General features: G+C 34.6%; 5 protein-coding genes across 6 annotated transcripts; 2 read left to right on the forward strand and 3 right to left on the reverse strand.

The window, feature by feature from the left end:
* Positions 1-3723: 3723 nt before the first annotated feature.
* On the reverse strand, positions 3724-5741 carry BNAA03G32540D (uncharacterized serine-rich protein C215.13). The gene has a single exon (XM_013835776.2). It carries the CDS (start codon positions 5095-5097, stop codon positions 4075-4077), a length of 1023 nt encoding a protein of 340 aa, XP_013691230.1. The 5' UTR covers positions 5098-5741; the 3' UTR covers positions 3724-4074.
* Positions 5742-6179: 438 nt separating this feature from the next.
* On the forward strand, positions 6180-8563 carry LOC106395207 (NAC domain-containing protein 21/22). Its single transcript, XM_013835719.3, has 3 exons — positions 6180-6578; positions 7380-7654; positions 8085-8563. Exons 1-3 carry the CDS (start codon positions 6338-6340, stop codon positions 8448-8450), a joined length of 882 nt encoding a protein of 293 aa, XP_013691173.1. The 5' UTR covers positions 6180-6337; the 3' UTR covers positions 8451-8563.
* Positions 8564-11018: 2455 nt separating this feature from the next.
* On the forward strand, positions 11019-19112 carry LOC106390489 (histone acetyltransferase HAC5). Its single transcript, XM_013830961.3, has 17 exons — positions 11019-11313; positions 11545-11758; positions 12410-12524; positions 12616-12856; positions 12935-13354; positions 13462-15071; positions 15170-15466; positions 15553-15828; positions 16160-16288; positions 16400-16600; positions 16688-16830; positions 16894-17206; positions 17295-17434; positions 17593-17671; positions 17753-18139; positions 18213-18415; positions 18748-19112. The coding sequence occupies exons 2-17, from the start codon at positions 11619-11621 to the stop codon at positions 18863-18865; spliced, it is 4812 nt and encodes a 1603-aa protein (XP_013686415.1). The 5' UTR covers positions 11019-11313; positions 11545-11618; the 3' UTR covers positions 18866-19112.
* A 99-nt stretch (positions 19113-19211) lies between these two features.
* LOC106390490 lies at positions 19212-22043 on the reverse strand. 2 transcript variants are annotated; one of them, XM_022716378.2, is made up of 11 exons: positions 21909-22043; positions 21776-21812; positions 21612-21680; positions 21415-21528; positions 21179-21328; positions 20487-21106; positions 20311-20410; positions 20164-20223; positions 20002-20094; positions 19795-19914; positions 19212-19712 (listed from the first exon to the last, which is right to left on the reverse strand). In XM_022716378.2, the coding sequence occupies exons 1-11, from the start codon at positions 21968-21970 to the stop codon at positions 19386-19388; spliced, it is 1752 nt and encodes a 583-aa protein (XP_022572099.2). In that variant the 5' UTR covers positions 21971-22043; the 3' UTR covers positions 19212-19385. The 2 variants fall into 2 exon arrangements, with proteins under 2 accessions (XP_022572099.2, XP_013686420.2); XM_013830966.3 differs by lacking the exons at positions 21415-21528; positions 21612-21680; positions 21776-21812; positions 21909-22043 and having other exon boundaries at positions 20164-20410; positions 20487-21114.
* Positions 21610-26293, reverse strand: LOC106391081. Its single transcript, XM_048776401.1, has 6 exons — positions 26143-26293; positions 24333-25817; positions 22721-24249; positions 21909-22050; positions 21776-21806; positions 21610-21680 (listed from the first exon to the last, which is right to left on the reverse strand). Exons 2-3 carry the CDS (start codon positions 25801-25803, stop codon positions 24011-24013), a joined length of 1710 nt encoding a protein of 569 aa, XP_048632358.1. The 5' UTR covers positions 25804-25817; positions 26143-26293; the 3' UTR covers positions 21610-21680; positions 21776-21806; positions 21909-22050; positions 22721-24010.
* Positions 26294-27708: the final 1415 nt, after the last annotated feature.

Below are 27708 nucleotides of genomic sequence, written 5' to 3' on the forward strand. Positions count from 1 at the left end.
TTAGTATATTATTTTGTGTGAAAAAACCACGTTCATATATGATTATAAATTAGTTTTACAGTGATTAAAATTCTAATAGTATATATTAATCAGAATTAGCATCAATCCAGAACTCCAAGTCTAGTTCTTAATTCAAGACTATGTTTTTAAAAAATTAATGTAATAAAGTATTTACAGTTAGTTATGTCACATTTTGTCATAGTTTTGTTACGTGTGCAACGGTGGGAAGTTTGATTGTTGTGTACATCGTTTTTTCTAATGAATTTAAGACGTTTCTATTAATTCAGCTAACGCCGATGGATTTATTGCATACTTGTCGTTATATCACCAGCTAGTAGCAATAATTTTTTGTCGCAAAATTTATACTCCATTTACTTACCATTCAAATACTAGAGTGGTGTTTTTGTAATGGAACAATTATACGTGTTTGTAGCCCCCAATCTTTGTTCTGTGATACACGCTGATATTACTGCCACTAAACTGAGAGGTGGAGACGAACGAAATATCCAACGGATGGGATTGAAAACACCATGTTTCGAGAATGACGAACAACTTTTATTTGTGATGATGTATTTATATAGAGACAAAAAATTATTGGAACCAGTCTTTATTTACTCGAACAAAATGCAGCTACTGACATGTTTCTTCACGCTTTGACCATTCTTGGTTATAAACAAGTTATATTATTTCTAATTAAGGGTATCTACTATATCTCCAATAGTTTATCTCATTTTCTTCTTTCGAAATGAAAGTAAACTTAAAATGAATTTGTATTTTGTTTCAATGGTTTTTTTTTCATTTTTCCTTTCAAAAAGATTTGTTAAATATATTATATTAGTACTACTTATTATTAATACCAAAATGTTTATTATTTTTTATAAAACTTACTAATTTTACCTAAATAAAAATTTATTTGAACTAAATCTTCATTATATACATATAATTTTAGCTTTAAAAAGATATAATAATTTACATAAATAACTGTATTAGTAAAGTATTAATAAATGTAAAAGTATAAAAAACATAAATATTAAATATTTTTAGTAAAACAAATTATAAAAAAATTCAAGGACTAATTTATAGATATAAAAGTTTAACACTAAAATGAGTTTATGAATATTATTTTTTCAAATTTCAAAGAATAGTATTCATAAACTCATCTTCCCTCAAAATAGTGTATCTCTGGAATTTTTTTTCTTGTTTTTGATATTTTCATCAAAACGAGGAACCGTTAGAAATGATCTAAATATGATATTCATGGCTTGAAGTTATATTTTGAGGCGACCAGCGTCCTTATACTTTAAAATCTACACTAGATTTTGACCCGCGCTTAAAAGCGCGGGTTATTTTTCAGTTGATAAAAATATATGATATGAATTAGTATTTTAGTTTTATTATACATTATTATGTTACAAAATTATTATTATGTATTGATTAGACTCAGTGCGTCTGTTATTTTATAATAAATTATTTTCAATTAGATGAGAACAATACTTTTATATTAAGTTTGGACCCGTCGTCGAACCAGTAAACACGATGACTTGTACATAAGCTGGTTTAGGGCTGGGCAAATAAACCGAACCCGAAAATCAGAACCGAACCCGATCCGATAAAAAAGAATCTGAACCGATCCGAACTCGACGTAAATACCGAATGGATCCTGTTTTTTGGTATATTGGGTTATGGGTATTATCCGAACCGAACCCGGACCTAAATGGATATCCGATAGAACCCGAAACATTTATAATCACAAAAAAACTTCTACTAAATATGATCTTAATTCTTAATATGTATCCAAAATACTTTAAGATATTATTGAACTTCTAAAAAAATTATCTATTACATGAAAGTTGATGGTGGAATATGGCAGTTGAAGCCTAAAGTTTTTTTTATTTTGGTTTTGTTTTCATTGAATAATGTTTCTCATTTCATGAGAACTTAGTTTTTGTTTTATGATTTCATTTATCAGGTTTTCTTTCTATCACTAACTATGTTTATCTTTCGTTTGATTTTGAATAATTACGTTTAATGTTTTTTCTTATTTTTGAATCGATTTTACTTATGTTTTTGGCTGTTAAAATATGTACAAATAATGTATTTTAAATCCGAAGAACCGATTTCATTTATGTTTTAGTTACAAAATAGGTACAAATCATATATTTTTAAACCGAAGAACCGATTGAGACCCGAACCCGAAAGTACAATGGGTTATACCGGTTCTTTGAAAATTTACTAACTCCGACCCGAACCCGATATAACCCGAACCGATCCCGAACCGAAATTTTATATAACCCGAATGGGGTTGATTTTGATAAACCCGAAAAACCAAAACCCGAATGGATAAAACCGAAACCCGATTGGGACCCCGAATGCCCATGCCTAAGCTGGTTTAGATTTAATGAAAACTCGTTAATTTAAAGCATGCAAACTTCGAAAAAACATGCAATCAAGTGTGACCCGGCATTTGGTTTATATGGTAGGAAAAAAATAATCTTCAATAATATTTTAAGAGATGAATGAAACTTCTAATATATTAATGTAATAAAAAATAATTTAACGTAAATATATATAATTTTGTTTAATCAAATGATTTGCTAAAGTGTTTTTTTTATTAAATTTGATTTTGTAAATATTTAGAATTATATAATGTTAGATGACATGATATAATATGTTGTATGATATATGCTTTCATTTTAATAATTGATATCTAAATATTATATATCCATCTTTGAGCATAATATATGATGTATATAACGTTATTGAATAACAACAATAACATTGGATGATAATAAGAAAAATAATTAGAGAAGTGTATCATAAAAAATGAGAAATAATAATAGGATTTATTTAAATTATTTATAGTTATTGTAGTTAATGGTAGGATAAAAAATAAAGAGTTTTATATAGATGTTATAAATTTTTTTATAAATATTTTTAAAAATATTTTCTTTTAATAATATAAATTTTCAATTGCATCTATAATATATTCTTATCAAAAATCATTATAACAATATATTTAGAATATATATATTTAGAATATGTTATTAAACTAAATTAGAGAAATATAAGGTAATTGATTATTGCATAGTTAGAGAAATATAAGGTAATTGACTATTGCATGGTTAGAGAAATATAAGGTGAGACCAAAAAAAATAGTTAAGTTTAATTAAAGGGTCCAATAACTTTTCATAGGTAGATTTTTTAAAACTCCTTCACTTTTAATAGTATAGATGTCTAGTCTATAACAATCTATATATTTATCATGGTTTACAAATGATATATGCATTCTTCATGTATTTTATCGGGTATTCCAGCCAGTCCTAAAAAAAATATTGTTGGATCTGATTTTTTCTTTCTTATATAAATGTGGTTTTGTTTCAAGGAAAAAATCAATAAAAATAGTTTAGCACATTATCAGGTCTCGCATACCATTTGACCACCTTAATTAATGTATGCAATAATATACGCATTGGAGATCAAATATGTAGCAATACCTGATCTGGACCAAACACATGACCAACCACAGTTAAAGCTGTCTCTTCACTCAAATTATTACACTAAGTTGACACTGACTATAAAATAATACCTAAACGGGTGCAGTAGATGAAGTAAGCCGATACGGAGAAGATTTGCATTTTGGATTGTCTCTAACATGCAGAATCATTAACCTTTTTTTATAGGGAGGTTAAGATAAAATTAACAAAAGCTGTCGCTCCCCTGAAGTGTAAATACAAGTATGATACTAAATTACTAATAAAGTACAATGGTACGTCGATAACGAGCCAAAACATTTTTATATTATCTAAACATGTGGTTTAATATCTTCGAATATAAACCCTCTGAACATGGGAAGCACTTCTTACTCTTGCTACAGTATTTTAATGACTGTCTTGTTTTCTCCAGTTTCGAACAACTCGCTCCATGCAGAACCACAATAGAAAATCATATATTTCTCTTTATTTACATTTTGAACCCAAATCTAACCTCATCTGATGAAACCACCCCCACTAAAACGAAGCTCTTTGCTACTAAAGCCGGTACAAGTACAAGTTGAATCCGGTTTAGCTAGTCGGTTCAAGTCTTGGTACGGTTCTTGGTAATGTTGTTCCCAGACGAAGAAGTGAAAAGCTGGCCAAAGGAGAGACCTGGTATCGAACCACCACCACGGAGGGAAGAGACAGGAACATTAAGAACAGGAGTGATTCTCACATTAGCAGATTGAGATCTCGGCATCCCATGGTGATGCTTCATTCTTGGTCCGCCTGTGAAGTTACCGGGACTGCTAGAGCTTCTCTCGAGCCCATGAAACACGATCTTCCCCGAAGCATTTAGTCTCGGACTATCCGCCGTCACCGTTAACACCCTCTCCGTCGTTTTATCAGACGGTGAATGACGTCGTAGCTTCCTAAGATGGTGGTGGTGGGCACGTGACTGAGCAAACGGGTTTGGAGCGTTGTTTGGTTTGTTGTCGTGGTCTAGAGAGAGCCTAGGAGCGTCGTCGAGGTCGTGGCCGGAGGAAGAGGATGAGGAGAGGGAGAGACGTGAAGAGGAGATGGACGTTGACGTCTCCGAGATGTCCGAGTCCTTAGAAGATTTGAAGCTTCGGTTGAGTAAATACCTAAACGACGCCGTTTTGGGGTTTGGAGTAGAAGAAGACAACCGCGACGGCGGTGAGGACGCTTCTTCTGGCGTTTTGGTGAGTTTCTTAAGGCCTAGAAGCTCACGCCATCTCATGGTGCAACGAGGAGCTCTAGGAGAGAAGGCGTAAGGATCAGCACTCTCCATCTCTAATCTTCGGCATGGTTTCGCCGCCGTGTTAATAGACGTTGTTATACGCTTCTCCCTCGAACTTACCGAGCCGGAAAACTTAAGTGGGATTAGTTTGCCGTCGGAGAAAAGCTCGTCGGCGGTTAGCATTGTCACCGGATCTTCGAGAAGAAACTCAAAGTCTACAGGATCTTCGTTTTCTGACTTAGGATCCGACGGTTGAGTTTTTTGGCTCATCACTGACATTTTGGAGGTTCTACAAGAGTAAGTCGCCGTTGATAGCTTCTTCTCCGGCGAAGTACCAACATTTCTAACGCAAACCGTCGCCATTTACAGTCGAGAGAGAGAGAGAGAGAGAGAAAGAGGGAGAGAGTGTTTTTAGGGTTTGCGGAGAAGTGGCAGTGACAGAGACAAGCAATATATACAACTCAGCTCAGATTCACACATACACAGCACACACGTGTCTTCATTTACTAGATCCAATAATTTCACGTAAAAAAATCGAGTCGGGTCGGGTTAAAAGGCCCAAATACATTAGTATAGAGTTTTCTTCTTATAAAAAACATATTTTATGATTCAGAACATATTTTTGATTCAGTCCATCTCTGTGTATGTTTACTACCAAATTTATTAGTACAAGTACGTCAGAATCTGTAATATTAGTTCAGAGGTATACTTCAAAAACAAGTCAAAGCCACGGTTTTGTCTCGCCATAATTGAGTTGGTACGATCATCGCTTCCATATATAGATTTATTAGTTTACCTTAAGTCGCAAACGACAATAAGAGATTACTCAAATGTTTATGACGAAACGTAAATTCAGATGTAAAACTATAAATGGTCCGAGTTGTAATTACTTCTGTACTTATGGCCACACAATATTTACTTGTTTTGTGGCAACACAAATAATTTTCTGTCCTACAACATCCAATTATTTAATGCTGTCACACCCACAAAGTAATTATAGATTTAGCTGTCATCTTTTGTGGAAGCATTTTTAGTTCACTAATTCTGGTTTTACTGAATATTCATCAATGTTTTCATAGATGACTGAACACAAGTTACGTTTATAGAGAATATCTTTACAAGAAACCAGTAGAATTGTTGATTGCAAAATCGTTAATATAATATTTTTTATAGTTTATAATATAATATTTAACTTACATTAAAAATAGATCAAATGCTTATGTTAAATTAATATTTCACACAACACTATTCATTCTGTTATTACTAAAAAACTGAGTATAAACCAATCTGTAAAAACTGAGTATAAATACAAAACTGAGCATAAACATCTTCTAACAAGTTAGACTTATAGTATAAACCATCGTGGGTTCAGAAATGCATAACTTCACCTTATCAGATACGTAACGTTTTCTTCTCAATTCCGTATCCAATCTGCAGTTTTTTTTTTTTGTTTAAGAACAAAAAGAAAATATTATCGATGTTGACTTTATGGTTTCTTAATTATTTATAGCACCGTTCTTCTTCCCTATCTCGTGATTAAGACCCCCGTTATTCCTCTCCATCTCTCTTTCCCCTCTTGACAGATATATTAACCTATCATCAGATGATTAATAAACACTACTTAAGCAAATCTTTAGATATCAAACAGAAAATGGAGGTTAAAGAAGATACTAAGGGCAGTATAAGTATGGTTGAGGCTAACTTGCCTCCTGGGTTTAGATTCCACCCCAGAGACGACGAGCTCGTCTGCGACTACTTAATGAAAAGAACCGTTCGTAGCCTCTACCAACCAGTTGTCTTGATCGAGGTTGATCTCAACAAGTGCGAGCCTTGGGACATTCCTCGTAAGTTTTTTTTTGGCTCTATTTTTTTTTTGTAAGACACATTTGAATTAGGGATCCAGACTAATATGACGCTTATATATGTGTGTGTACACAAAGAATTTCTCAACTCATCAATCATATAGTTTAACCGTTCGATCGTAATTAAGCATGTTATAATGCGTAGTTCTTGTGGCCAACATGATCTTTGGTTGTTTCTTCCATATTACGAGTACAAGAACAAGATCATCATATGTTGACTAACCAACAAAACAAACAAAGTTCAACTTGCGAGCCACCTGCAAATTAGTATATTTTCTTACTAATTTGTTGTGAAAAAGACTATTTAACTGCACAATTATTGATGGCTGTCATACACTTACTAAACGTATATATTAAGCTTTAAAAAAAACAATGTTGTATAATAAAAAAACAAAATTTTCTAATCATGCATACGTGTTGAATGCCTATTCGATGCTTGGCAATTGGGAACCTGGTTCGTTAAGATATGATGCGGATCGATTTTCATTTGGATATTATTGAATACATCATGATCATCATCAAGATAAAGACATTAAAAGATAAAAAAAAAATTCCGAAAGAGTTCTCATTTTCTCTTTATATCTTATCATAAAATTTTCTCATTATATCTTATCTTAAAATATCCATTATATATCAGAGAAAATACCCCTCTTTATTAAATATTGAAATCAATAAATATATGTGAAGTGCAATAGAAAGAGCATTCAACGCCATTAACATTTTGAAAACATCCAATGCCTAACTTCTACTAGTATATACAAAATGTCATGTATTTTGGTACAGAAACGGCGAGAGTAGGATGTAAAGAATGGTATTTTTACAGCCAAAAAGATCGAAAATACGCAACGGGACAAAGGACAAACCGAGCTACGGCCACCGGTTATTGGAAAGCCACCGGTAAAGATAGATCAATCCACAGAAATGGTAGTCTTGTGGGCATGAGAAAGACACTTGTATTCTACAAAGGTCGAGCCCCTAAAGGTCGTAAAACTGATTGGGTCATGCATGAGTTTCGTCTCCAAGGAACATTTTTTCACCACCCTCCTAATCCTCTAAAGGTAATTATTACTCTATAGTCTCTATTTATTCATGTTATTGTTTCAAGATCCATATCATAAGATCATGATTACTCAAAGCTTCAATAATTTTATTTGTTTGGTTAATTTATAGTCATTTTGAATAAACAATACATTTTGGAACGTAGTATATGTTTCTTGGATGTAAGTATCAAATTAAGCATGAAGCAAGCCCTTAGGGGATGTCACAATCATATTACCCCATGACTTATGGAAAAAGTTTTGACTTTATCTTTGTTTCACATTCAACTTGAATGTTATCTATCTTTTAAGGGATTTTGCTGACGATTTTACAAAGATTTATTTGTGGCTTACCTAAGATGATCTTTGACTCGGCACAAAAATCTACTCTCTTAACCATATTTTGAAAAAATATTGAATTTATGGTCTTATTATTTGTTGGACAAAACAGGAAGAGTGGGTATTGTGTAGAGTTTTTCACAAGAACAACAACGAAGTCGACAGAGACAACAACATGAGAAGCTGCTCAAACCAAACTGTTTCTGTGTCGATGGACTCTTACATCAACTTCGACCATCACCACATCATCAACCAGCAAGTGCCCTGCTTCTCCAATTTGAACCAAACCAACCAATCCGGCTTTGTCTCCAAGAACCCCAACCCGTTGTCCAAACCTTCCTCGGATCAGATTGTTCTCAGGGCTGTGCTAAGCCAACTCACTAAGAGTGGCAAAGAATCACAGAGTTACGGAGAAGGAAGTTCAGAGAGCCAATTAACAGACATTGGCATCCCAAACCACAATGCTTGGAAGTATTGATCACTACCAAAAATATATGATTATGCAAATGAATCTATATTGTTCATAACTGAAGACATTATTTATTTACACCTCGTGTAAACTGTTATACAAATAAGGATTAGATAATAACATCCTATCTTATATATTAAAACAGAAGTCACAACCTTGATTCATGTGTGATTTTAAAAAAAATGGACCTAATGGACCTATTCATAGAAATTCATATTACATTTTAGTTCAGACTAATAATAAATCAAAATTTTAAAATATTTTAATCATAATATCTTTTGATAACTTTTCATTTTAAATATAAATATATTTATTTTTAAATTCTAACAAATCTGTTTAAAAAGATTTTTACAAGATCTTTATTTTCGAAATAATATTTAAATATTTTTGCTAATTTTGAAATTAGTTTAAAATATTATTATACATTAATATATTCAGTTATATAAAATTAAAAATAAAAAAATCTATAATATTTTATTTATTATATAATCATAATCAATCATATTAAAATAAAATTATTATATTGAGCTAAATATAATAAAATTGTATTAAATTTATATATTTATTTATTTTATTTTCGTAATTATAAAATATTTATGTTCAAAAATAAAATCTAATATGTTGGTAAGATGGGTTAACATTATCAAACTATATAATACATGTATAAAATTTAACATGTATTTCTTTAAAGTTAATAATATAAAATCTTTGTAACTACTTTAATCATAATATATTTTCATTTTAAATATAATATATATTGATATATTATATTTAAAAATTCTAATAAATCTGTGTAAAAAAATTTAAACAATAACTTAATGTATTTTAAGTTATCGTTTAAAAATGAAAATAAATAAATTATATCCTATTTTATCTACTTTATAGTCATGATCATGTTAAAATATAATTATTATACTAAAATAAATATGATAAAATTATATTCAATTTATAAATTTTATTTTCATAAATATAAATTATTTATTTAAAATATAATATGATGATAGAACAGCTTAAAATTAACAAACTATATAATACATATCTAAAAATTAACATATCTTAGACTTTTATATATACAATAATAAATTATCTAATATTGGTAAAAAGAAATTCAGGTTTGAAAGACGGGTCAAATTTTAGCATAAATTAAATACAAAATAATTTTTAAATATATTTTCTCATTAATATATTAATTTGCTTAATAACTAAATGCAAATACAGTAAGATAAATATATAATAAGAAGTGGTAAATACATATAGTTTAAACAATTAATTAATTATAACATGTAAATTATAAAATTATTATATTTGAAATAGTTATATAAATATTTAAGTATATGATTAACATTAAAAATATATACCACTTATGTTCTAAAATAATAATTTATGTATAGAAAAATAAAACCAAACACCCGTGCGGTTGCACGGGTCAAAATCTAGTTTAAATAGTTTAATATCTATACTATTAAAGCAAAATCCTTCTTATGATTATGCCCCTGGTTTTTTTAAAAAATTACAAAACATACCATTGTTTTTTTTAAATACCTTTAATGATTTACATAAATTTAAAGCCCATTCGATAGGCCCAAATTGAACCATTGTTAACCCATTAGGCCCATTCTGTTTAAAATATATTTAGTGAAAATCATTAAAAATATTGTTTTATTTTTTATACAGGGATTATACATTTAAGAGATAAACAAATATATTAATCCATTATGCCAATTTGTGTAAAATATCTATACTTAAAATTATAAAAAGCCTGTTTTATTTTTAAAGTTGAGATTATACATTTAAGAACTAAACAAATTAATATATGTGATATATTTAAGAATTAAACAAACAACGGATTTGAAGTCCAATATGTGTAAACACAATTTTACTAATAACAAATAAATTACAATACAATTTATAAAAATAAAACCATATTTGATAATAAACTATTCAAACACATACTTTCACTAATTAGAATTACAATTTATAAAAATAAAACCATATTAGAAAATAGACTATTGAAACACATCCTCATCTAATTAGAAATAATATTAAAATTGAAAAATGACATTTTAATAGGTAAAATACCCGCCATTTGAAATGGCGGGTCAGTATCTAGTATTTTTTTAAAATTGAAAATATATACGCATCTATGTGAACACATTTAAAACTCTGAAGAAGCAAAATTTTAAGAAAAATATAATTTTTTACACAAAAAAATTCATACATTCAAATTATCAGACCAATATTTTGTAATTTAATTTTCATAAGTTTAATGTTGCTATTAGTGTTGACCAAGCATTTGATATTGATATATCTATATTTAAATACTAAATAATTATAAAATTCAAATTAGATAATTATTTACATACTTATTAACTTTATTAATTTGGATATTAGAATAATGAAAAAAATTCAAACTGGATAATTTAGTCTTGTTCAAAGTTTAAATAATTTTCAAAATAAAATCTTATGGTAAGGCATATATCCAAATATCCTCTAATAAGTAAAGTAATATCCACTTGACTTTATTTTGATTGACTTACGACAGAGAGAGAAAACAATAATGAGATTCATCTGAAGACCTGATTGGGTAAAAACTCCGGCTGTTATGTTCTGTCCGTTGATGCTTCGAAAAGATCTTTTTTCAGAAATAAATCAATGATTTTTATGACTCGTTTGGTAAAAAATAATCACCTTTTTTGCCCAAAAAATCACAACTTGCTATAGCTCCGTCATTATCCTACGCCCACCGACCATTCCTCTCCGTCGTCTTTCTTTCGTCATCCGCCGCTTTTTTTTACCCAATTCGGCATCGATTTTTCCGGCTAAGATCTCCGTCGTGTTCTCGCGAATTGCCGATTCCCACAACGAATTTCAGGTTTATTCATTTTCAATTATTGATTTTTGATTGATCTCGAGCTAGGGTTGGTGATTGAGTTCTGATAATTCGTTGTGTAATGGATGATTTTAATATTATTAGGAAGTTTTCTCTTTTCGTAAGGCGTAATTCACGAGGTGGTGGTGTTAACTGAGATTGTTTTGTGTGTTAATTTCGTTTTTGCTCACTACATTTCAGCGAGCTCAATGTGTGTGTGTTTTTTTATTACAGGCTTTAGCTTATTGTCGTGGTGATGATCTTGTTTCCATAGCTTCTTCACACACTTTGTCATAAAGTGTTTGAGAATGGCTCAGGGACAGCATAGAAGTTTTCCTCAGCCAGGACAAATGCAGAGTTCTGCTTCTGTTGTTTCGTCTCAGCCTAATATGGCTAATGGTGTAAACCAAGATGGTATCAAATTGCGGCAGGAGATGCTGAACAGAATGTAAGAATTGTTTGTTTCTTTGTTTGTTTGCATATGCTGTTTTGGTGTCGCTCTTGCTTGGTCTACATTACATTAGTGAGTGTTCTAAAAAACGACATAGGCAAACGTAGGCATACGCCTAGTCGGCAAATCTTTTTTCAAATCTGTTTTTTTTTTTGTTATTGGGATAGGTGAATTCTTATGGATCCATCCCAGAGGAAACCGAACATGATAATTTTTCATCATCCAGCTCGAGCAAGAATTAACCAAACTAAATTAATACAGACAAAAAATATATATGTTATACAGAAGTATTTAATATGTAAAAAATATAATTATCTGATTCCAAAGTTCTTGCAATTAAAGATTCTTTATTGCATTAAGCGCCCGCCTAAACGAAAATCCTCCATAAAGCACTTATACTCCGCTTAGCGATTTCTTGAACATTGCATTAGTGTATGTGGTTAGTGCATATACCACTTAGACAGTAATAGTTTACTGTTTTTTTTTTCAACGTCTGCTTTGTTATGAGGATGAAACACCCATCTAATTACCCAGTCTTGTGGTTTACTTTGGTAATGCAGCTGAAATAACATCATTTTTTGTTGAAGTGATCTAATGTTTGTTGTGTATATGGAAAAGACCCTTATTTACTTGACATATTCTTTCCAGCTACGTTTGGTTACAGCAGAGGCAGCCTTCAAAGACTGATGATGCCTCAAAGGCAAAGTTATTTGAGGTTTCAAAACGGTTAGAAAATGCAATGTACAAAACGGCTACCTCAAAGGTACCTCCAGTTTTGATCTTTCTCATTTTTATAGTCTGTGTCATATTATATTTTGGTCATTGTTCTTGATGGTACTTTTTTTTTGTCACAGGAGAATTACTTAGATTTCCAAAATTTTGAGGCTCGCATAAACTCTATTCTGAAACAAATGTTTGGTCCACGCCCTGCTAATCCCTCAAGCTCGGTCGGTATGACTGTTCAGACACCTGAGGTTTCAACTGGATTGCGTCAAAGTTATACAGCCACCCCTATGGTGAATACGAGCACCTTCAACAGTAGTAATAACTTAGCAGATGCAACAAGGGTTATGCCAACTACTCGCATGAATGGAGGTAATGTCAGTAATAATCCGATGTATGATTCTATTGTATATACCTGTAAGTTTGTACTGATTGTTTTATATTTGACAGGTTCAATGATTAATGGTCACCAGCAATTATCTGCGGGGTTCTCAGTTAGTTCTAATGACAATGGCCAGATGATTCCTACTCCTGGATTTAACAATACTGATGTATATCAGTCTCATCAAAATGGAGATGGTGGCAATCTTATGGCTGTTGGGAGGCAACATGCTGTTATTTCAAATGACGGTATGCATTACAACAGTGATCAACAGATGGGAGGTGGTTTCAGGTCAAATATGCACCAGAATGCGTCTGGGATGATCAATACACCTCAAAGTTCTGGTGTAGGGATGAGTGGGAATAGTTTTCAGCTTGCTAATGGTAACATGAGCTCTGAAGGGGTCATAAGTTCCACTCATTTTTCAAATTCATCCCAGCCTTTGCAGCAGCCTGTTGATCAGTTGCAGCAGGTGTCACATGTTCACAGTAATTATCTCTAATTTTTCCTTTGCTATTTGAATTGTTCAATGCTCTCTTGTTAGTATATGTAACTCAATAGTGGTACGCTAATGGCATTTTTTCTTCATCTGAAGGATACTCAATGAGCAACTCTGATGCTTTTGGGACCGGGAATCTCTATGGATCATCTGGCTCAATGGGAAATGCTGTGGATATGAATCCTATGAGAGTTGATGTTTCCTTTGGTAGTAATCAGTCAAGCTTACACGCAGTGGAGAAGACTCCATTGATGAAACGTCACCTACCTCAACAGTTTGAGAATCGGATTCAAGAAAATTTGGCTCAGGTGAGTCCTCAACCAGTAGAAAATCAATTCAACCAGGCAGCTCATCATGGTCAATACCAGCAACAAGATCACTTGTTGAACAACAATGCTTATCATCAATCTCAGCGAGCTTCAAATTTTGTTAGTCAAGTTAAGCACGAACCTCGCACAGACTACTACAATGAAGCTTCTCAGCTACAGGCTATAAATCAAGTGGATCAACCCAAGTCGCAAAACCAGTACAGTCAGAACACTGTCAAGGATGAGTATGTTGGTGCTCAGAGTGTACAAACTCACCAGACACAGCAGATACCACAATGGAAAGATGTGAAAAACCACTCAGTTGGAGTGCAGCAAGTCTCAAGTATAGGTCAGTGGCGTACATCTTCTCAGATCTTGACACAAACATCAAAAGATTCTAATGGAGAGAGAGTAAGGTTTGCGGTAAACTCATGTCAAAGGTTACCTATGCTGCTTGAAGCTAGTAATGATAGTTTGTCTGTAAGAGAGTCTGCAAACTGCCAAACTGTTGCTCCACATCTCCCCGAAGGAAGCAACACATTGAGTAAACAGCTGAATGAAGATTGTGATTCAAGCTATATAAACCAGAGGCGGTGGCTTCTGTTCCTGCTACATGTTCGCAAATGCAACGCAGCGGAGGATACCTGTGAAAGCAAGTATTGTTTCACTGCCAAAACGCTACTGAAACATATCAACTACTGCAAGGCCCCTGCTTGCTCGTATCAGTATTGTCTTCAAACCCGGAAACTGATTCATCATAATAAGCACTGCGGGAATGAAGCGTGTCCAGTCTGTGTTTATGTCAAAAACTTCAAGGAGAAACAAAAAGAGAAGATTGCCCTCCTCCGACAAGCTGAGCCTTTAGATCATAGACGCAAGGAAACCTTTCAGTCTATGCGTGCTTCTAGTGGAAGAGACTCTGAAGCTCCCTCTATTGTTGATGATCTGCAACCTTCTCCTAAGCGTGTGAAAGTAGAGAAACCTTCTCAATTTGCTTATCCTGACACACACAGCATCCCACAGAGAAGATCTGTTGGTGTCGGTAAAGCTCATTTGTCAATGAGTTTGCAAGAGAAGTATAGTAGTCTACAAAGTGATGTGCCGATGAATGCAGATAGTTCTGATTCCCGTGAGCTGGAGAGGCCTGTTTGCAAAGATACCTCCATGAGAAGACATGCTGGAGACTCTTCGTTGAATGGTGAGACTGTTTATTCACCAGAGGCAGAGAAACCAAAACGTATGAAGGAACTAAGCGCACCTAAAGAAGAGAAAGTGGAACAGTCTGTAGCTGCGTCTAATAGCGGTAAGTCAAAGATCAAGGGAGTCTCATTGATAGAGCTGTTCACTCCAGAGCAAGTAGAGGAGCATATCCGCGGTCTTCGTCAGTGGGTAGGCCAGGTAAGCTTTGACAAACTCTTAGATGCAACTCTTGTTTGATAAGAAAGATTTACCAAGAAAATGTTTTCTTTATGATGTTGTCTGAATCTTTATTTCAGAGTAAAACCAAGGCAGAGAAAAACAAAGCAATGGGACTCTCCATGTCTGAAAACTCCTGCCAGTTATGTGCTGTTGAGAGGCTTGCGTTTGAGCCAACACCTATATACTGCACACCTTGTGGTGCACGTGTCAAGAGAAACGCTATGCACTACACTGTTGTGGTTGGTGAGTCACGGCACTATGTATGCATTCCTTGCTACAATGAAACGCGTGCGAACACCGTTACCGTTGATGGAACTCCTGTGCCGAAGTCGAGGTTTGAGAAAAAGAAAAACGATGAGGAGGTTGAAGAATCGGTACGCCTCTTTCAGCTTTTTTTGAAGCTATGCTGCTTTACTCTTTTTTTGTTTTTCTGTTTCTGATGTAATGATATTATGTGCAGTGGGTGCAATGTGATAAATGTCAAGCGTGGCAGCATCAGATTTGTGCTTTGTTCAACGGTCGTAGGAATCATGGGCAAGCTCAGTACACTTGTCCTAATTGCTACATACAAGAGGTGGAGCAAGGAGAAAGGAAGCCAGTTTCACAAAGTGTTATTCTGGGGGCAAAAAGTTTGCCGGCCAGTAATCTTAGCAACCATTTAGAACAGCGGTTGTTTAAGAAACTGAAGCAGGAAAGACAGGAGAGGGCTAGGCTTCAAGGAAAAAGCTACGACGAGGTAAATTATGCTTATGTTTCTTGCCACATTCAACCATATGATGTTGATTTATGGAGATAAATATAAATTTGGGCTTACAGAAAGATACAAAATAGTTCTTTAGAGCTGCTGATGTTTGAGACGTGAGTCTTCGTAAATCATGTAGAATTATTTACGGTAGAATCTTTTATGTAATGAGGTTCTGATAGTTTGTAATAGCATAATTAACCAGCCTTTAAAAAAAAAGGTTGTTGATGTTAAGAAAATCCACCTATTTATTTAGTGCTCTTTCCTTATATAGCTAGAGTTTAGAAAGATAACAATCTAGATTCCTTCTTTATTGATGTATCAGGTCCCAGGAGCCGACTCACTTGTTATCAGAGTTGTTGCATCCGTCGACAAAATATTAGAAGTAAAGCCACGCTTCCTTGACATTTTCAGGGAAGAAAACTACGCACCAGAGTTCCCTTACAAGTCTAAGGTACAACTTCTTGGTTCTTATTTTCTAATCATGCTGTCCTTCTACTGCAAGATGCCTCTTGACTATCAGCTCCTATGCTAACTTACATGCAATTTTCTTTCTTGCTTTCAGGCCATTCTGTTGTTTCAAAAGATTGAAGGTGTTGAAGTTTGCTTATTCGGCATGTACGTTCAAGAGTTTGGAACAGATTCCGCCTCTCCCAATCAGCGCCGTGTGTACCTTTCCTATCTAGACTCGGTTAAGTACTTCAGACCTGACGTTAGAACTGTGTCTGGGGAGGCTCTCCGTACTTTTGTATACCATGAGATTCTGGTAAGCTATTTTTTCTTCTGCTCCTAGTTTTGCTTCCAGGCCCCTTGTGTTGCTGCTTCACAAGTCCTTTCAATAATGGCCTTGCAGATTGGTTATCTTGATTACTGTAAGAAGCGTGGGTTCTCAAGCTGCTATATATGGGCGTGCCCTCCTCTTAAGGGTGAAGATTACATTCTCTACTGTCATCCTGAGATTCAGAAAACACCAAAGACTGACAAACTAAGGGAATGGTATGTAATGATATTTTACTTGTTTTTTTTCACCACGATGCATTAAACCAATTACTTTTTCAGGTATTTAGCAATGCTAAGGAAAGCGGCCAAGGAAAAAGTGGTTGTAGAATGTACAAACTTCTATGATCATTTCTTCGTCCAGTCTGCTGAATGTAAAGCTAAGGTGACAGCAGCAAGGCTGCCATATTTTGATGGGGACTACTGGCCAGGCGCCGCCGAGGATCTAATAGATCAAATGAGCCAAGAAGAAGATGGTAAGAAGTCTAACAGAAAAGTAATGCCCAAAAAGGTCATATCGAAAAGGGCTCTTAAAGCAGTAGGTCACCTGGACCTTTCTGTTAATGCCTCAAAGGATCTCCTTCTAATGCATAAAGTAAGTCTCCCTCTTTCTCTCTGTGTTATGGTAAGAGATAATATTTTCGCCACCTAACTTTTCGTTTGCTCTTTTTATTTCTCTTTAGCTGGGTGAGATCATCCTCCCAATGAAGGAAGATTTCATCATGGTTCATTTGCAACATTGCTGCAAGCATTGTTGCACTCTCATGGTGTCTGGCCATCGATGGGTGTGCCACCAGTGTAAGAACTTTCAGATTTGTGACAAGTAAGTATCTTACATAACTATTTCAATTTCAAAATGCTGTAGAAATTTCTAGCCAAAAGACTTTTCTCCACTGAACTAGTGGAGAGTATACGTTGGATCATTATAAGATTTATCACACTCTTTGGCTGCATCTCACAAGCTTTCTTCTTTTACTACAGGTGTCATGAATTGGAAAAGAACCGTGTCGAAAAGGAGAGACATCCAGTTAACCAGAGGGAGAAGCATGTACTATATCCTGTAAGTTTCTGATCTGTTTAAGACATTTGGTTTAATCTTCATGTTGGTTTGGAACAATGACAAGGTTTTGGTTCTCTATAGATTGCTATTGAAGACGTTCCTACTGAGATCAAGGACAGTGATGACATCCTTGAGAGCGAGTTCTTTGATACAAGGCAAGCTTTCCTTAGTCTTTGCCAAGGAAACCACTACCAGTACGACACACTGAGGCGAGCAAAACACTCTTCCATGATGATTCTCTATCATCTCCACAACCCAACCGTCCCTGCATTTCCAACAGCATGCGCCATCTGCCAGCAAGAGCTTGAACCTGCTCAAGGCTGGCGCTGCGAGGTTTGTCCTGACTATGAAGTTTGCAGTGGTTGCTACTCAAAGGGCATCAACCATCCACACAGCCTCATTAGCCGACCATCTGGGACTGATTCTGTGGTACAGAACACACAAACTAGTCAAATCCAGACAGCACAGGTAACTAAATTTTTCTTTCAAAAATTGCTTCTCCTTTTTCCTCATTTGCTAATACAGTTTTTGGCACTTGCAGTTAACAGACCTGCTTCTACACGCGATGACATGCTTCACGGCGCAGTGCCAGTATCCAAGGTGTCGCATGATTAAGCTTCTCTTCAGGCATGGTGTTGCATGCAAGAACAGAAACTCCTGCGTTCCTTGTAAGAGAATGTGGGCCCTCTTAAGAATGCACGCCAGAAACTGCAGAGATCCACAGTGTAGAGTACCCAAATGCAGGTGCGTGAATCTAGCAACCCCATCAAGGGGGTTCTAAATAAAGTTCTCACCAATAAAAGAAAAGAAAAATTAATAAAATTAAGAGAGATAGCCAAGAAAAGTTCTCATATAACAACTTTTAAGAACCGTTAAGAACCTCAAAAGACATGTGTCATTCTCTTAGTATATTAACAGATTTAAAGAAATTGGAATATAAATTAATAATAATAATATTAATAGATTTTTTCTTTTAGAAACTCTCATAGTGTCTAACTGATGGAGCTGCTTTACTAGTTAAAAATGACTGTTAAAGAAAAGTTTATGATTTTTCTAATGATGTGACATTGTGACAGAGAGTTGAGAGCTCATTTTAGTAGAAAGCAACAACAGGCAGATTCAAGACGAAGAGCAGCTGTGAAGGAGATGGTGCGGCAGAGAGCCGCTGACGCAGCAACCTCCACTTCTGACTGATCAACATAAGACAGACAAGAATGTTATATCTCTCCTCCATGTGATTAAGGGGTTGCCTTTTGATGTCAAGAGGAAACAGACTCTTCCACAGCTGCTACTAATTTAGGTTCACAAGGAGGTACATAGTTAGATGTTTAATTATTTACATGATGTATTCTTAAGGTACAGACGAATGTGTATATGTGATTTTGATTCAAATTTTGGTGCTTCTTTTAACTATAAATCTATCGAGTTGTTTGGGTCTTAACTCACTCTTTTGATCCCTTCATTTTGGCAAAGCTATAAGCTAATAAAATATGTGAAAAGAATGTTGTTGAAAGTGTGAATAATAAATTTATTTGTAAGATTTGCAACAACATTCTTTTCACATATATTTTATTTTTAAAATGTACATTGATAAGCCCCAAAGCTAAATTGGGAATAATAATGATCATGATGATGAACACAGCTTTCTATGTCTCTTGGTTCTTATGAAGTCAGACAGGCTTTTTACAGACACAACAGAGCTTTTAAGAGCTTATTACTTAGAGGAGTTGTTGTTGTGGTCGGGGAGGAACATATATCTGAAACGAGAATCAAATGGGAGTATTCCACAGTTACGTGAGGGGAGAAGGCTTTGTCTTCTCTGAGAGATGCATTGTTCCACAAAAGCTGCTTGATGTGGAGGGAGGTACTTCGCTATCCACACCCCCAAGTTCGAATCCTCCACCAAACTCTTGGCGTAGCAATGAACCATTTTGGGTACCAAGAGCTTCCCTTTGCTGCTCAGCCCTACTGATGCTTGTATGAAATCCCTTTGAGCTTCTAGTAGCTCTTCTTTCACTCCTTTCGCTGTGTAGATCCTCACCTGCAACAACAAGATGCATGAGTTCACATTCCATAAGTTTAAGCCAAACAAAAGGAGAAAGATAGTTTGCTTAGTTACTTACCGCAGGGGAAGAGTACATTCCACAGCTTAAGGCAAAGGCGAGAAGAGGTTCATGAGTATCAATGCTTGCCTTGCGTTGTTCTTCTGATACTTTCAGCTTGTGAATAGCAAGAAGCAGTGCCTACACATCAGAAAATAGAGTAAATGCTAACAGGTTCTAAAAAAAGACATGCAAAAGAACTATGAAGATGAGTATAAGCTTATATACAATTTGTGGTCTGTGAGTAGGAGGTTTCATTTTCAGTATCACATACTCCATTGCCGCTGCAGTGTATGAGTTCCCTCCAACCGTATAAGCAGCCTGTGGACCAAAACATAAAAAGGAATAAGATAAGACAACAAAGGAACAAAACCAAAGTGATATGTAAACCTTTTGCATCAAGGAGAAGAGCTTCAAGTCGCTTTTTGGGACACCATAAGCCAAATATGCCTGCATGTAAAAGACCACATCAACTCTCATAAAAAAACATTCAGAATGGTTCTTGATAATAAGAAGGAAAAAAAGAAAGAAACTAACATGCATGATCAACGCGTTGTAAAGGTTAATCCAGAAAGCTAGCTTCTCATTGCAGCTCAAATGAATTGGGTTCACTCTAGCCAGTTGCTCCACAAGTGTCCTATTCACAAAATCATACTTTGAGTCTTATAGTTTAAATCAGATTGATAAGAAGAGGTTAAGGAAACTCCATTTACCTAAACTTCCTCAGTGCCCCGGAAGCATATTCCAACTGTTTCTTCCCAACAGACATCCAAGAAACCTCGGACGCCAAACTGTAGTTCCCAATCTCTGCCCAGCTCAGCTTCCCACGAACTCTATAAGGGTCAAAGACGTTTCCTGTGGCCAAGACATCAGTATTGTTTTGGATATCTATTTGAGGGCTTTGAACCCATGAAGAGATCATTGACCGTTCTGTTGATGGCCACCAGGAAGATGAGCTTGATAGATGCCCACGTGGTGATACTGACACCGGTGAGAGCTGGCTCTCGTTTGAGGATGCTTTTGAAGTTGCTGTCGGATCAGCAAGCGACATGAAGATGTTCTTCATACATCTCACCATTTCTTCAGATAATAGATTAGGGTGATCCCACATGAACTTAGGTGGCATTCCTCTAGGTAGCTTCCTTGCATTTGTCTTTCTCATTTGCTTCTTCTCAAGATATTGATTACTTGAGTCCAATACCTCAACGGTTGATTCTGTGGGAGATGACTCAGAAGAAGATTCTTGGTTTTGGACTGGTTGGTCTTGACGTGGACTGTCTTCTGCTGATTGATGTGATTCAGAATCCAAATATATCAAGGAAGAAGAAGAATCCTGCATAACTAAGACATAGTTATACACCAATATACATTACAATAAAAACAAGACAAATGTTGATATACATACTGGTGGAGAAGCCATATGTGTCAAATGATATTCAGCTAGTCTTCTCTCATTTCGTTCTTGGCTAATTTGGAAATTCAGTGACATCATCTCTTGCTCTAGCTTGGTGACTACAGTCTCTAGCGTGGCTATATTGGAAATAAGTTCTTGAGCCTGCCCCATTTTGAGAATCATCAGCAAAACAAAATGGTAATAATATAAAAAAAACAATCACAATAGCATGAGTTGAGGGAACATACAGGATGTGGAACACTACAAGAAGAAGATAGCTCCCAAGGATCTTTCTCCAAGAGGCTCTCTAAAAAAGTATGCAACTCCACTTCTTCTTGGAGTTGAAGTTGCAATCTTTTTACCTGCAACATAAAACTTCTTTTAGTACTACAAACACTGCAAATATTTAGCAAAATGGAGACTATGCTTGAGTTCAGAAGCTCACATCCTCTTCAAGTTGGAATCTATATGAAAAAGATTGTCCACTTGTAGACTCTTGGGAAGTTTCTATACTCTGTAAACAAATGATTCAAGCAAGCTCTTATTGCTGTTTAAAGACTGCATAAACTCACTCAACAGGTATAATCTGGACTAAGTGTATGTTCATACCTCTGACTTGGTTCCTGTGCCCCATAATGAACTGGATCTGGTAAAAACATTCAAGTCAATTTAGCAAGGAGAATTGGAAACAAAATATAGAAGTTGAAGATACATAGAAACAAGAAGAAATGATAATTCTTACTTGGATTTCAAAAGCTGAGAGTCATACATCCTAAGTGTCTGGGGTTTGGTAGTTATTACCATAACAGGAAATGATGAACTTCTCCAACAAATATACTTCAGCTTCTTCTCTCAAAGTACACAAGACTTGAATGACATAATCCCTGCAAAAAATCAGATTCACATAATAAATGAGATAAGATAAAATCTTAGAGGAAAGAAAAGACCAAAATGAGTTGTCTACTAAGCACAAGACATTAATCAAATAATGGAGATTTGGTTATGGAATTTTCTTAGCACATGTAGTCCAAGTACTAGATGAAGAGGCAAGAGAAGACACTGTTACACCTGTGAACATCTAATAAGGACAAATCTCATTTATAATACAGAAAATAATCACAGGAGCCTGTTGTTTTCAAAAACCCACCAGACAGCCAAACGTATCACATGGGTCAAAAATTCACATTGATAGGTCTTGACAGGTGAAGCCGTTATCGGTTGGAGAAAACTCAAGAACCAGCTAAAGTAACCAAAAGATGCAATCTTTTAAACATGCAATTCAAGAATGTACTGTAGCCTTATAAAGAAGATAAATAACTTTGATGAAAAAGAGAAGACATAAGCTAAAGAGTAAAGACCTTATCTCTAAAAGACATATCAAGTGGTCACTGAAAAGATCAAATCTTTGTAATTGACTTTAAGAATATACCAAAGTCAATGGCCAGAACAAAGATTGAAACTTTCAATGGCCAGAGAGTGTAACCAAACATCTGCAACAAAAAAATAAAACTCAAACAAGGAGAAGAGAAAAAAACAGTGTGAACAAAAGCAAACCTTTTTTATTTCTTCTACTTCTTCCAATGGCTGAAAGAGAACATTCAAGAATTAGAGGGAGAGGAGAAGAGCTACTTCTAAAATGCTGCCAGATTCTCCCACAGTAATCTATCTATCTGGCTTTTATGGTACTAGTAGGTGGTCACACTTCTATTTATTTTCCAATCTTAAAAAGTTTCTCAATTTGAAATTCAAAAAAAAATCTCTATTGTGAGTCAACATTAAATGTTATCTCAAAAAAGCTCTTCTCTTTCTTATTATTACCAAATAATGAATTAAAATATTGAGTTGGTAATTGGGTAGAGTGCAAAAGACAAAGGTACAGTTGAACAGAACAGAGGAGAGAATCTGCAACACACTACTTTCAATTTACACGGGCACTTGTAATTTTTGATGTCTTTTTCTCAATATTTTCAAAGAAAAGTGAATTAAACTAAAAAGAAGAGAAGAAAACAAAATCTCACATGCAAGAGCGTATGTTAATAAGTTTTTTTTCTGTCGCTTTCTGGTCAGAGGTTAGTGGCCTGATACTCTTTTCTGAGTATTGTTCTTGTCTTGTGGTTGACAATTTTATAACAATATTTCCAGATTTTTATAGAGTTTAATATTTGAAATTTGAAAACCAACGAGTAGATAACAAGTTTGTGTTGAAATAATTGTCTAGTGTTCATACGATATTTTTGGCTTAAATCTGTTGGATTCTTGTGTATATTTTTTTCCAATTTTTTTCCAATTTTTTAAAACTTTACAAATCACTTACAGATTAAAGGAGGACAAAAAAGATTTGATCATTGTTTTGTGTGAGTGGATATACAAACTTACATAAATAAAAATCTACAAATTGATTAAAAGCTCAAGCCATGTGCTAACACAATCTCTTCAGTGTTCTTCTCTTAGTGTGGCTTCTGTAGATGAAGATTGTTATATCGAACCCAATTTGGCAAATCTTTGCAAGAAACACAAACATGTATATCCAACGCTTCCAACACATATGAAAACGTTCTGGTTTGAAGTTATTGGCATAGCTCTTCCCATGCCAAGTTCGATTTAACGAGAAAGATATATAAAAGAAGACTTAAGTTGATCATTATGCTGCGTGATCCAAATCAATAGTGCACAACTGCTTTCATGAACATACAAACTACTCAACTGTTATCTGCACGTTGACAAAAGATGGCTTTCATGAACTTACAAACTAACATAACTATTATCTGCACATTGACAAAAAAGAAGTTGAATCTGCCATTCCATCCATATATATATATATAAATATCCTGCAGCAGAATCTCTTCACTGCTCTTCACTTAGTTTGGCTTTGCAGCTTTTGAGATGAAGATTGTAATGAACAAACGCCAAATCTTCAAGACGCTCTTGCTCACAACTGGTCATTCCTTCACTGGGCACCAGCTTCTCTGCTAATCTACTCTGTAGCTTGTACCTTGAAGCACCTTCACATGTCTGGCTCAGAACCTTAATAGCGAAACTCTGCAGCTCTGGGTGCTGGCTCGCCTTTTGAGCCCACCACTCAGCTGCAAAGAGAGATTAATAAATATATTTGCTCACTGAATGATTTCAACAACACTAGCGTCTACAACTATATATGAAAACTCACCTGGAGAGATTCCAATGATGTGATCAGCTTGACTGGCCTCATTAAAACACTCTTCACCAACTCTGTACATGTCAAGCTGAGTGGCAACTTTAACTTGAATGTCACTTTGTTTCACTACATGAACCAGAGAGGAGCAAAGACCGGCTGCTACTTCAGAATCAAGATGGAAATCATCTGAGTAGTAAGTAACCGGATTCAGAAAGTAACCAGCAGCATGAAGAGGACTGTGAAGGTGCTTGTTCCAGACCTCATCAATCACATCCCACAACGGCTCATAACATGACTCCTTGTTATTGAACTCCCTGGCGATACTCTCCTTTATGACATCCATAATCTCATAGATATTCCCAACATGCTGATTCTTGGCCTTAGAGAACCAGAGCAGACCATGGATCAGAGGAGATGTGCATTTCATTACTTTGCCAACAGTTTTCCAGAAAGTTAAATCATTCACCAGTTTGGATATTCTTACATCTTCTTCGTTGTTACAATCAGATGAAGCTAACATGGCTGTTAACTCGTTCTTGGCCCTGAAGATACTCTCTAGAGTTAAGTACGGCAAGAAAAACTCAAACTCTGAGGAGACAGTGAGGCTGTGATCTTGATCTCTGACAAGCTTCAAAACCAATGGATTGTTGTTGATGTAATCTGTAATCACATTGACAGTGTCAACTATGTATCCAAGTGAATCAAGTTCCCCAATCTTCAACAGCATAAGCTCAAAGCAGTGAGATACACTCACAGACCAGAACACTCCCTTCTTGTTGCCAGCATAAGACTCGCCTAGCTCACCAACCCAACCAGAAGCTGAACATGCAACGATCTGAACCACGTTTTGCACTCCAACTTCATCAACAAGCCCATCCACTAGAGATATCAAGGCCTTGCTGTCCTGTTTGATGTCGGAAACATCCAAAGATGTTAGATAGACTGGACCAGCTGGAGAGTCTGCAAGGAAAGTAACAAGATCACGACCTTTACTGTCAACCCAAGCTTCCAACAAGATGCTGCAACCAGTGATGGCCCATGACTCTTTGACCTTCTTCACATACTCTTCCACTTCTTCCAAAGCTTCTTGAAACATCCGTCCTTTTAAATCATTAGAATCAGGGACGGTACCATCACTTGCAGCTATCATCATCTCTCTAAAGCCTAAGGACTCCACAGCTGAAGGAGTATCACTTTCTCTGGATGAATCTTGGCTTCTCCCACGCTTATGAGCATTAACCAGTTGGACTTCCCCAACACTCCTACTCTTAGCAGATCTAAGATTATGTTTCTCCTTGGTAGCCACATCTCGAAACATCTCTCTAACAGTAGATGCAGCTTGTTCACATGGAGTCGCATCTGAACCAACACCACCCAAGTGACATTTCAGAAGTTGCAAGCCAGACATTTCCTCTCCACAGTGTTTGCATTTAACCCACTTCTTCTCCTTGTTCACCCAACATCTATGCTCACGAATATCCATTTCAAAAGATCCGTCTGTGAATCAAGAAACACACAGAGAGTGAATCAGACTTAGAAGCATTATACAATTTCTTCACAATTAAGCTCCTAGGCGTTAGATGCACAGATTGTGAAACAAACAGCAAAATCAAAACTTTGAATCCGGAACTTGATCTTACAATATCTTGCATGTTCATGGATAGAGAGAGGAGGTAGAGAAAAAGAACGAAACTTTAAGCTTTAACAGTGACGAGAACTCGTGCATAATGGCTCAAAGCTTGTCTCTTTAGTGATAAAAAGATCAAAAGCAAGCAACTTTTTGTACAGACTAATTTGAAATGCAGAGAGATTGAGAGGTTACCTGAGTCAAAGCGAGTCAAAGCGTCGAGTCAGATAACAGGAGACAGCAGAAGAACCCGGAAGAGAAACAAACCAAACCAAACCCTTGTTTTGAAGAGTGTTTTGTCTCTGTAGATAAGTGTAATTAATGAAGGTCCCTATTTATTATAGTAATCTCTCTCTCTCTCTCTCTCTCTCTCTCTCTCTCTCTCTCTCTCTCTCTCTCTCTCTCTCTCTCTCTCTCTCTCTCTCTCTCTCTCTCTCTCTCTTTCTAATTAACCCAAAATTAGATTTTGACCCGCGCAGGCGCGCGGGTGTATATTTTGAAAATATGTTAATATTTGTTTTTCATGTAATTATTAGGATTTGGAAAAATGAATCCGAGGAATATAACTGATACCGATCCAAAAATATAGTACCAAACCCGAACATAAATTGATTAAATATTCTAATTATTCAAAATTTTGTTATTTAGAGAACCGAATATGATCCGAACCGAAGTATTTGGGTATCCGAATTTATCTAAAAATAGATTTATATACTTATATATATATTAATTATTTTTAGATTTAACGTATATAAAACATCAAAAATGATACTTTTAAATTGGTTTAAATACTTGAAAATATATATAGATAGTCAAAAGTAAATATCTGAAATAGTTAAAGTATACTCAAATCACCAAAAATACTTAAAATAATTATTAATTCCGTATCCAAAATTTTAAATCAAGCCAATTGATATGTTAAACTTAAGTATTATGACATATGTTATTCAAATTTATATGTAATATATTATTTTATTTATACATTTTGAGAAATTTAAAATATATAATGATTGAAGACTTTAAAAATAATTTAAATTAGTTATCCAAACCCAAACCAAACCCGCAAAGATCCAAATCGAACTCAAACCAAAATTTAGAAACATTCTAATAAGGCTGAAATCTTTGACCCCGAAAACCCGAAATACAAACCAATCAGAACCAAACCCGTATGGGTACCCAAAAGCCCATCCCTAGTCATTATTATATATCGTATTTTATCATCATATAATTAATCATATTTTATATGTACCATCATATAAGTAATCATATAATTAATAGTATTTTATACATACCATCATATAAATAATTACATATATTATATTTTTAAGACTTAATATGAAATATAAAAACCATAATTTGAGTTGGTATTTCAAATTGGGCTTTGTATTATATTTTTCTTATATATATTGACAATATTTTTTATAATGGTTATTGAAAAATAGTTTAGTAAAAATCCATTTTTGAATATATGTATATTTTTGAATCAATTTTTGATATAAATCAAATTTGAATTATTATTTTGATTTGAAATATGTATATAAAGTTTAAATTTTGTTTTATGGTTAGTTTAGAAAAAAAAATTTTAGGCAATTAGATTGACCCATTTTGGTATATTTTAAAAGTGGTCTAGATAACTTTCAATTTTTTTAAAAAACATAAGCCCATTACTTTTTTTCTTAATACTACTATCCTTGTTTTCAAACAAAATTTTTTTTTTTTTAAAAGACTGTAATCCATGTTTCCAAACACTCCAAATTTTTT

This window comes from Brassica napus, chromosome A3, assembly GCF_020379485.1.
Source record: "Brassica napus cultivar Da-Ae chromosome A3, Da-Ae, whole genome shotgun sequence".
Taxonomy (NCBI): domain Eukaryota; kingdom Viridiplantae; phylum Streptophyta; class Magnoliopsida; order Brassicales; family Brassicaceae; genus Brassica; species Brassica napus.

Bases quoted from the DNA above. Each gene is read 5' to 3' on its own strand.
- BNAA03G32540D (XM_013835776.2), bottom strand. From the start codon at position 5,097: ATGGCGACGGTTTGCGTTAGAAATGTTGGTACTTCGCCGGAGAAGAAG.
- LOC106391081 (XM_048776401.1), bottom strand. From the start codon at position 25,803: ATGGATATTCGTGAGCATAGATGTTGGGTGAACAAGGAGAAGAAGTGG. The intron at 24,250-24,332 runs GTGAGTTTTCAT...CTCTCTTTGCAG, and splicing joins CATCATTGGAATCTCTCCAG to CTGAGTGGTGGGCTCAAAAG.
- LOC106390489 (XM_013830961.3), top strand. From the start codon at position 11,619: ATGGCTCAGGGACAGCATAGAAGTTTTCCTCAGCCAGGACAAATGCAG. The intron at 12,857-12,934 runs GTAATGTCAGTA...TATATTTGACAG, and splicing joins AACTACTCGCATGAATGGAG to GTTCAATGATTAATGGTCAC. The intron at 15,072-15,169 runs GTAAGCTTTGAC...TCTTTATTTCAG, and splicing joins TTCGTCAGTGGGTAGGCCAG to AGTAAAACCAAGGCAGAGAA.
- LOC106390490 (XM_022716378.2), bottom strand. From the start codon at position 21,970: ATGGTAATAACTACCAAACCCCAGACACTTAGGATGTATGACTCTCAG. The intron at 21,813-21,908 runs GTAAGAATTATC...TGTTTTTACCAG, and splicing joins TCTCAGCTTTTGAAATCCAA to ATCCAGTTCATTATGGGGCA. The intron at 20,224-20,310 runs GTTAGTTTCTTT...TTTTACATGCAG, and splicing joins ACAACGCGTTGATCATGCAT to GCATATTTGGCTTATGGTGT.
- LOC106395207 (XM_013835719.3), top strand. From the start codon at position 6,338: ATGATTAATAAACACTACTTAAGCAAATCTTTAGATATCAAACAGAAA. The intron at 6,579-7,379 runs GTAAGTTTTTTT...ATTTTGGTACAG, and splicing joins CGAGCCTTGGGACATTCCTC to AAACGGCGAGAGTAGGATGT. The intron at 7,655-8,084 runs GTAATTATTACT...TGGACAAAACAG, and splicing joins ACCCTCCTAATCCTCTAAAG to GAAGAGTGGGTATTGTGTAG.